This window comes from Gekko japonicus, unplaced genomic scaffold (assembly GCF_001447785.1).
Source record: "Gekko japonicus isolate JY-2015 unplaced genomic scaffold, Gekko_japonicus_V1.1 scaffold502, whole genome shotgun sequence".
In the NCBI taxonomy this organism is placed as follows: domain Eukaryota; kingdom Metazoa; phylum Chordata; class Lepidosauria; order Squamata; family Gekkonidae; genus Gekko; species Gekko japonicus.
Window position 1 is genome coordinate 740,845 of NW_015169186.1, and position 10,114 is coordinate 750,958.

Genomic DNA, 10,114 nt, shown 5'->3' on the forward strand with positions numbered 1-10,114 from the left:
CTGCCCAATGCAGGACCAGCCTAAAGCATCTCTGACAAATATTTGTCCAGCCTCTTCTTGAAAGCTGCCAGTGAAGGGGAGCTCACCACCTCCCGAGGCAGCTGGTTCCACCTCTGAACCACTCTGACCGTGAAAACGTTTTTTCTAATATCCAGCCGATACCTTCTGCATGTAATTTGAACCCGTTTCCTCGGGTCCTATCCAATGTTCCCTCTAAGCTGTGGAATCTTGTGAGCAAGAATTCTACTTTGTGAGCTCCTGGCATTAAAGTTGTGAGCAAGCTATTTGGCTACTGCATAAATCAGTTTGCTCTGGAGCCATCCTTCCTGAGGTAAGGCAAAAATGTGTGAGCCGGAGGCTAAAAAACTGTGAGCTAGCTCACACTAACTCAGCTTAGAGGGAACACTGGTCCTATCCTCTGCTGCCAACTGGAAGAGGTCCTTGCCCTTCTCCAAATGACAGCCTTTCAAATGTTTAAAGGGAGCAACCGTGTCCCCCCTCAATCTCCTCTTCTCCAAGCTAAACATTCCAAGGGCCCTTAGCCTTTCCTGATAGGGCTCAGTCTCCAGACCCCTGATCATCCTCGTTGCTCTCTTCTGCACCCTCTCGATTTTGCCCACATCCTTTTTGAAGTGAGGCCTCCAGAACTGCACACAGGACTCCAGGTGCAGCCTGACCAAGGCAGTATACAGAGGGGCTATGACCTCCTGCGATTTCAATGCTATGGCCCCTCTAATACAACCCAAGACTGAATTTGCCTTTTTTGCCACTGCATCACACTGACTGCTCATATTCAGTTTACAGTCCACTCTTACCCCAAGATCTCTTTCGCATACATTACTCCCCAGAAACATATCCCCCATCCAGTATTTGTGCTTGACATGTTTGTGGCCCAGATGTAATACTGTGCATTTATCTTTCTTGAATTGCATCCTGTTTACAGCTGCCCACTTCTCCGGAGTATTCAGGCCTTGTTGAATTTTAACTCTACCTTTTTGGGTGTCTGCTACTTCTCCCAATTTGGTATCAGCAAATTTAATGAGTAGCCCTTCTACCCCTTCATCGAGATCACTGATAAAAATATTGAAAAGTACCGGGCCCTGTGGCACCCTGCTGGACACCTCCCTCCAATCTGATGAAACGCCACTGACCACCACTCTTTGGGTGCGGTCCTCTAACCAGTTCCCTATCCACCGAACTGTCCGATAGTCCAGTCCTCAGTCTTCCATTTTGCCCATCAGAATGTTGTGGGGAGCCTTATCAAAAGCCTTATTGAAATCCAGGTAAATCACATCAACAGAGTCCCCACGATCCAGGAAGCTCGTCACACGATCACAGAAGGAAACCAGGTCCTTTGTTCTTGTTCAAGTCCTTTGTTCTTGTTCCATTTCAGGTATTTGGAGAAGAAGCGGCTTCTGTTCCCCCGTTTCTTCTTTGTGTCGGACCCTGCTCTCCTGGAGATTCTGGGCCAAGCTTCGGATTCACACACAATACAAGCTCACTTGTTAAATGTCTTTGATAACATCAAAACTGTAAAATTCCATGACAAGGTTTGTGCAACTGTCATGCTGATCACACAAGGAAAGCGATGGTCTGTGAGGTTCTGGGCACCTGCGAGTAGTCCCTCGTGCTCCCCTCCACCCTAGACGCGCTGTTAGGAATGAGTGGTGTGGAGCAATGTGCTGTGCAGCCATGGACACCTCCAAGAAGAAATAGTCCATTAAGAAAGGGCTCTCTGGTTGCAGCTGATGAACAGGACATCAGTGGAACCGGTGGGTTTTCAGGCTTCCCTGCTGAGGACACAGCGGCTTGCGCCCACCAGCAGTTCTGGCCGCTGGTTTGTGTCAAGTGCTGTCAAGTCACAGTGACTTACAGTGATCCCTGTATGGGGTGTCCGAGGCAAGAGACAAGCGGAGGTGGTCTGCCCTGGCCTGCCTCAGTACAGCAACCCCGGACTTCCTAGGGGGTCTCCCACCCAAACACTGACCAGGGCTGGCCCTGCTGCGCTTTGGGAATCTGACGAGACTGAGCCAGCCTTTGCCGTCCGGGTCAGGCCGGCCGTGTGTGGCTCCCTCCTCTCACCCCTCCTACTGCAGCCCGAAATGCCAGGTGGTGCGTCTGGGGGATAAGGGACCCCTCAGGAATGCCATGGGGGGAGAGAGTCAGACGTCTGCAGCAGGAGAGGGGAATGGACAGGAACTGCCACCCCCTTAGCGGAAATCCTCCGGTAGAGCCATGATTCACCTAGCTGCCAACTCAGGGCTTCACCATTTACCTGTCTTGATTCTTCCCTGGTGGACAAAGAGGTTGCCTTCTGAGGCTCAGCTGCGTTATCAGGGACAGGGCAAGTCTTATCACCCACTTTTATTCCGTTTTGAACATCTCCATCAGGCCTGACCTCCTCAAGACTGGCGTGGATCATAATATAAAGTCATAAGCTGCGAAGAGCTTTTCCAGTCATTTCACTTGCTCGGGTAGAAAGCGCTTTGAACGGTCTCTGAGAGAGACTTCGTCAGAAGCTCTGCCAAAAGGCATTCGGTAGCTGTGGGAGGACTATACCATGAGAAGGCCTTTATGTGCCATGCGTATCCAAACTTGGCATTGTTGAGAAGGCATTCCTTGGCACCTCTAAAGCCTTATACTGGCTTGTAAGAAACAGGTCGGTGGTGAAGAATACTTTTTGCCTTTGGAAAGTTCTAAATTGAATTCCTGGTGCCTGCAGTTCCAAGGTTCTCTGCTGGGAGCCTTGGGGAGCCATTGCCATTATTATTAATAATCAAAGACAGCCCCTGCACCACCCACTTGCAGCTTCATCCCGAGGAAGGGAAATGCTGCATAACTCATACGTTTGTTCAGTTGTAAGATCTGCACAAAAGCACTTGAGAAATATGACGGGCAGACTGATGCAAGACTGTCACACTCTGTATGACTTACAGGTTTACGATCGGATCCTTTCCATTTCCTCACGAGAGAGTGAGACCGTTGAGTTGGAAAAACCTGTCATGGCAGAAGGAAATGTGGAGGTTTGGCTCAATTCCCTGATGAAGGAGTCCCAGCATTCACTGCATCTGGTGATTCGACAGGCTGCTTCGAGCATCCATGAAGCAGACTTCCAACTAACAGAGTTTCTTTCTTCCTACCCAGCTCAGGCAAGTTTCTTACTTAGAACAGCACTGGGATGGAGGTTCTGATTTTTCACAGGCTGTTTTTCAGAGGTTAGGTTTCATGTGAAACCCTGCATGCCACAGTCTGCCATGTACTAAAGGGTGGCCTGACCTTCAGGTGCAGATTTTTGGGGGTGGTGGTGGTGAGATGGACTACAAGAGGGAAAGGAAGCAGAAAGGGTCCATTCTGCCCATGATACTTTGTAGTTTAGGAGTTCCTCATTGTGCCAGTAAACAATTCCTCAGTCATAATTTGGTATTTGCAAAAGTTGAGGATTTTTTCCTTGGGAAAAAAAGGAAATCTACCTTTGACGATATCTGTTTAGGTCTGGGGTAGACGTAATAACTATGGTTATTTTTTATATATAATATATGGTTATATATATAAAAATCATTTGTACCTTCTCTTCTTTCCCCTGGGACCCAGTGGCTTATAACATTATTTTTCCATTCTCAGTTTTACCCTACAACAACCACTCTGTGAGACAGGACAGGCTGACTGGTTTCCATAGCAGAGTGGGGATTCAAACCTAGACTTCCCAGATTCCAGTCAGACACTGCGTTAGTTATGGACATTAGGAGCAGGGCACGAGTTCAAGTGTTCCTTTGCAGGTCCTCTTCCCATCTTTGCTGTGTGATTCAGGTGGCTCACTGTGTTGTTCTGAAGCAATAGAACAAAGTTGGAGTCCAGTGGGGGCACCTTTAGGACCCAGCCAAGTTCAGGTCTAAGCTCCTGTCTCTGGCCCCAGCTCCTGCCAAGCTAGCAGTTCAAAAGCAAGAAACTACAAGTAGATAAATAGGTACCGCTTTGGTGGGAAGGTGACAGCGTTCCGTGCATCTCAGTGTTTAGTCATGCTGGCCACATGACCACGGAAACATCTTTGGACAGCGCTGGCTCTTTGGCTTGGAAACGGAGATGAGCACCGCAACCCTAGAGTCGGATTTGACTGGCTTTCGAGCAAGGGAAACCTTTACCTTTACTTATAAGCTTTGTGCACACAAAAGCTTATATCCAGAATTAAACTTTGCTGGTCTCAAAGGTGCCATTGGACTCAGACTTTAAAGGTCGAATCTGCGTTTGCATTTTTAATCAGTTTCGTGCTGCTGTGACGCCGTCTTTCTCTATGCTTGTTTGAATGTTGTTTGAAGAAGATTCTTTTAAAGCAGTGCAGAGGTGCAATGACAGCGGAGCTGCCACGAGAAGGTGATAAACATATGTGGACGTGCAAAAGTATGCCAGCACTGTTGAGGTGTGAAAACGACACCAAATATAGACAGCTTTTTAAAAGATGGTGTCAGAAGCCTGGGACACCGGTGGGAAAGACAAATGCAGATTCGACCTTTATCTTTGCTGTGTTTATAGTGACTTGAACCATGGCTAACACAAACTGAAGGTCACTATTAAGGTTTGAAAACAGCTTCAAATCCTAGTTTGCATTAATCACAGGTAACATTGATGTTGACATGAGCCTTTGATAATGACTAGGGCTTGAAGGGGCACACAGAATCCTGAAATCTGTTCTGAACTCCTGAACCAGGGTTACGGGACCAGAAGGGTTACCCATGTATGGGTCTTAGTGCACGGCACATGAAATAACATCCATGGTTTACTCAAGTGTCAGAATAGACACGGCTGGTGAATCGGTATATGCCAAAAGAGCCCTCGGATGGAAATGTATTTCTGTTTTTAAAACACAGTGGATGCATCAGTGGGTAAGCCAGAATGTTTTTGGGAAGATGAACTACTTTGGGAAAAACACAGTACTTAGAAGCAAAATTATTTCTTAAGGTCGGCTTGCTGGGAATTCAGATGATTTGGACGCGAGATGCTGAAGAAGCTCTGACAAATGCAAAGTACGATAAGAAAATAATGCAGAATACAAACCAGTCTTTCTTGGTCCTCCTGAACACTCTGATAGACATGACTACAAAGGATCTGACTCCAGTGGAGCGAATTAAATATGAGACGCTGATTACAATTCACGTGCACCAAAGGGATATATTTGATGACCTGGTAAAGTTGCTTGTTGTTAGCCATAACCCTGCGGGAAGGACAGAAATGTTTTGAAATAATGTGTTGATTGAATGTATCCAGTGTTATAGCATTGGGTCCACAACTGTATTCTCGGGGGCCTTTTATTTCCCAGGCCGTGGCTTGGGGACCCTCGGATACATAAGCGATTGTCAGTGTGATATCCATGGGCTCTGTGACACCACTGATATGTTTCGTGTTCCTATTCTCTTCTTCCCAAAAGCATCTCTTTCCTAAAGTAAAGGCCGACCTGTCTTTTCTTGACCTCATTGGAGCAGAAGGTACTTCCAAGGAGCCCAGGAAGTATCACTTTGGGGTCTGTAGGGGGTGCCCATTCGGCAACAGGCCACCTTGCCTCCCTCATAAGAGGATGTCTGGCTTAGGTCCTCCCAACAGTTTGTGACCGTCAGCAGCTCCCGCGGCAGCCGTTTTGTAGAGGGAGAGTACCATTTTTCGAAATTCCAGGTGTGTCCATAGGCTCAGCAAGGTTGGGACCCTAAGCAATATCATTCTCATTGCTCTCCTCTTCAATTAAGGGACTGAAATAATTATGGCAAAATCTTTCTTTTAGATTGGCATTTCAGACTATGGAAAACCAGATGCTCTTGTCTGAGAGGTCGGGTCTAGCCCAGTCAGCTTCCCGCCCCCCCCCCCAGGGCATTACGTCTTGTCGTCACGCAAACGACGCCACGAAGGCATTCCCGCATCTCTGTAGCCAGGGCCTTCTGATGATTCCCCTCATTTTTTCCTATTGTTCTTCTTGGCCACCCTTTTTGTAGTTTGGTCTTGTCTTTGCCAAATACAAAACTGTAGAAGATTTGCTGTGACATGTTTATATGTTGAAAATGTTTCTGAGTGGTTCTTTCACCACTGATGTATATTTAAAAAATCCTTTAAAACTAAACTGTTTTGGTATGGCACGTTTTCTGTCGGTCTTATATCCCATGATACCTTGCCTTCACGAGCAGATGTGTTTTTGGGTGTCGAGATATTCCCAAGAGTTTACAAGTAACTGGTCCCAAGTGCAGATTTAAGCATGACAGGCCCGTGACAACTTCTGTCCCTCTCTCTAGTGCCGGATGCATATTAAGAATCCCTCCGATTTTGAGTGGCTGAAGCAATGCAGATTTTATTTCAGTGAAGATGCAGACAAAATGTTGATTAACATCACAGATGTGTCCTTCATCTATCAGAATGAGTTCTTGGGCTGCACTGACCGGCTTGTCATAACCCCTCTGACAGACAGGTGAGACACAATTGTCGTTGGAACAGGAAGGGTCGTTTCATTGGCATGTCCGTATCATGCTGTAGCTGAATATCTGCAAGTCTCATTCTGTCTTTATCCATGCATGTTATACATACTTCCAGACTGGGCAATATTTGGAATGCAAAGCAGAGAAGAGATTCCCTGTATGTGCCAGTTTCTGGGAACTTATCAGTTTACTTAGAAAACGTCTATGCTGTCTCTCCAGTGAGCCTGCTTCAGGCAGCATATGAAGTAAGATAAACACAGAAAACACCGTGTTGAAATAATAAACACAATATTCACATTTACTTATAGCTAAATATATTTGCTTTTTATACACAACATCAACTCTAGTGTATTGTAAACACTTTCAAACTACAACATCATATTTCAAACACTTTCAAACTAAGTTATATAACATGAAGAGTCCAACTGTCTTCTTCCTGATGGAGGATTTATTTATTTATTTATTTAGGGATTTTTACCCCGCCCTATCCGGTAGCTCAGGGCGGCTAAATACCAATGTACAGGATAAATACCAATGTACAGTTATTTGTACCGAACAATGCAGCAACCTATTGTACATTTCCCAAGTGATGGTCCATCAGGCAAAGCTAGCAGGCAGCTTGTATTTCTCACTGTGATGATTCAGCTTAGCCAGCAAGCCTAGTGGATGTATTTTCCCATGAGGTGATTCAGCTAGCAAGCAAGCCTAGCAACACGCCTCCCGGGCATAACCTGCGTGTTTCGAACAAATCTTCTTCAGCTATGTTTACATTGTTTGACTTATGCATGGGTAAATTCAAGAGCTGTGGTTCCAGAAAAATTTATGCCTGAAGAAGTGACTGCAGTGACTCACAGAAGCTCCTCCCCTGCCACAAATTCGGTTAGTCTTGAAGGTGCTCTTGGACTCTGGCTCCTTTCTACTGCTGCAGACAGACTAACGTGGCTAACCCATCTTGATCCATCTACGTAAATGTTCTAAAGTTTTTCTGGGCCTGTTTTATATTTTAGAGCACTGACTTTAATCTCTGCTTAATAATTTGTCATGGCCAATGGATTTCTGAATTCCTTTCTTTGCAGGTGTTACATTACTTTGGCCCAGGCTCTAGGCATGAGCATGGGGGGAGCGCCTGCCGGACCCGCGGGGACGGGGAAAACAGAAACGACCAAGGACATGGGCAGGTGCCTTGGGAAATACGTTGTGGTCTTCAACTGTTCGGACCAGATGGATTTCAGAGGCCTAGGGAGAATCTTTAAAGGTCAGGGTGTCTTCTGCTTTGCAAACCACGACTACTCCTTTAGTAAAATGCAGGCTTCCATTTTAGATGTATGAGAAATCCAGGCAGAGTGTTTCTTGCTTTTGCTCATTGGTGTGAAAATGGGTGACGTAAAGGAGCAGATAGATTTGACCGTGTGACCTGTGTACTCCACCTAACTCTGGAAGCAAGCGGCAGCATTCTGTCACCGGCCAGAGTTTCTGGGTTGTCTTCGAAGGCAGGAAACCCTCCTCTCAACTGCCGAAATGGTCATTCCCAACCTAAAAAATGCCTGTGATGGAACTCGTATCTTATTAGTATTGTGTACAAAGCATTGTTTTGAATGATTTCAGCAAAATGCTTTCCACAACATACAAAGCTGGTTGTGAGTATAATTTATGTTCTGAGTCTCCAAAGTGGGATGTTTACCTTGAATTGTCATATATTCTAATAGCAAAGTCATCCAAATCTGAGGATACTTAAATCCAGAAACTGAAGTGGTGAATGGATAAGATTCTTTCGACAAACCTGAAAAATGCTTCAGATTTGCAGAAAAATCTGAAATCTAAAACAAAATACACTGGGCAGTTAACCCCCCCCCCCAATGATAAACAGAGCTCCTGTATCTTTAACACACAGAGGTCCTCAGGGACTGTTGCTAGGCAACCACAGCCATTTGGCCAGCATCTCAGGCTTGGTTTCTGTCAGTAAAAAGCAAGAGGAGTGGGCTGTTTTGGCCTTTAAGGGAGGTCTCATTGTAGTCAGACCTGGCAGCATCTACCAGGCAATTTGAAACCACCTGAATTGCTTGACTCACTCAGGCTTAGCTGCTTGCTACTGTTCAGCAACAGCCACAGGAATATAGGCTGTCCAGTGTAGTAGTCAGAGGTACAGATTGTGACCTCAAATCCCCATTCTGCTGTGGAAAGTAACTGGGTAACCTTGGGCCACTTACACATTCTCAGCGTAGTCTAACTTACAGGGTTGTTGTGACACAGGAGAGGAAAATTATGGGTCCCTATTGTGGACAAAGGCAGGATATAAATGAAGTAGATAAATAAGATGGGGGGCAGTTAAAATGTGAGTTAGTAAGTGGCTGTTAAAATGTGGGTTACAAACCTGAAAAACACCCAGATTTACCAAAAAATCTGAAATCTAAAATCAATACATGGCAGCAGTATTCCCCCTAAGCTGAGTTAGTGTGAGCTAGCTCACAGTTTTTTAGCCTCTGGCTCACACATTTTTGCCTCGGCTCAGAGCAAACTAATTTATTCAGTCGCCAAATTGTTCGCTCACAACTTTAATGTCAGGAGCTCACAGAGTAGAATTTTTGCTCACAAGACTCCACAGCTTCAAGGGAGCATTACATGGCAGGGGTTAAAATACAAAACAAAATGATAACAGAAGTACTTGTTGCTTTAAGAAATGGAAGCCCTCAGTGGCCAGTGCTATGCAACCACAGCATTCTAGGCGCAATTTCTCTCTTAACAAAAGGCTGGGGGTGGGGGGGAGGTCCCTTTCCAGGGCTTTTGGCCTTTGAGGGCCTGGCAGCAGCCACTGGGTGACCTGATACTACCTTCCTGCATGATTTCCCTAGGCTTGGCCGCTTGCGACTGTTCAACAGTAACCCCCCTATGAAAGCCAGTGTGGTGTAGGAGTTAGAGCAGTCTGAATCCCCATCCTGCTGTGGAAGCTCACTGGTGATTTAGGGCCACTCACCAAGTTTCAGCCTAACCTACCTCACAGGGTTGTTGTAAGCATAAAAAGGTGGAGAGAAGAATACTGTAAGCTGCTTTGGTTCCCACTGTGGAGAAAAGTGGTATATAAACGAAGTAAATAAATAATAAAGGCAGCTGAAAATGGGAGGCATATAAAGAGGAAGAGGAGGAGATTGGATTTATACCCCGCCCTTCACTCGGAGTCTCAGAGCGGCTTACAAACTCCTTTCCCTTCCCCTCCCCACAACAGACAGACACCCTGTGAGGTGGGTGGGGCTGAGAGAGCTCTTGACAGGAACTGCTCTTTTTCAAGGACAGCTCTTGACAGAGCTTGTGACTGACCCAAGGTCGCATCAGCAGGTGCAAGTGGAGGAGTGGGGAATCAAACCTGGTTCTCCCAGATTAGAGTCCGCGCACTTAACCACGACACCAAACTGGCTCACCAAAGGTACATTGGTGAATGGCTGAGATGGAGAAAATGAGGCAGGGAAGGGGGAGAGGATCTGGGGGTTGCTAGGAGGAGGGAGCTTTCTCCAGTGGCTAGCACCACACAACTGGGCCATAGTTTCCCCAGATATAGGCTTCTAGGTTTGGGGGGGGGGCAGACAGCTGAAGACAAAGAGGCAAATAAATGTAAGCTGGCTGTTGGTGGGAAGGGAGAAAAGGAAGCAGGGAAAGGCTATGGGGGCTTTCGG

The 10,114-nt window shown here is 46.3% G+C and overlaps 1 protein-coding gene across 1 annotated transcript in view; it reads left to right on the forward strand.

Moving 5' to 3' along the window:
• The window catches only part of DNAH5 (dynein, axonemal, heavy chain 5), a 187,207-nt gene that overhangs the window by 69,712 nt on the left and 107,381 nt on the right, over positions 1 to 10,114 (forward strand). The window contains exons 33-37 of the mRNA XM_015416182.1: positions 1,394 to 1,550; positions 2,937 to 3,149; positions 4,954 to 5,178; positions 6,270 to 6,442; positions 7,526 to 7,704. Of these exons, the coding sequence (XP_015271668.1) occupies positions 1,394 to 1,550; positions 2,937 to 3,149; positions 4,954 to 5,178; positions 6,270 to 6,442; positions 7,526 to 7,704 (947 nt within the window). The remainder of the gene's footprint in view (positions 1 to 1,393; positions 1,551 to 2,936; positions 3,150 to 4,953; positions 5,179 to 6,269; positions 6,443 to 7,525; positions 7,705 to 10,114) is intronic.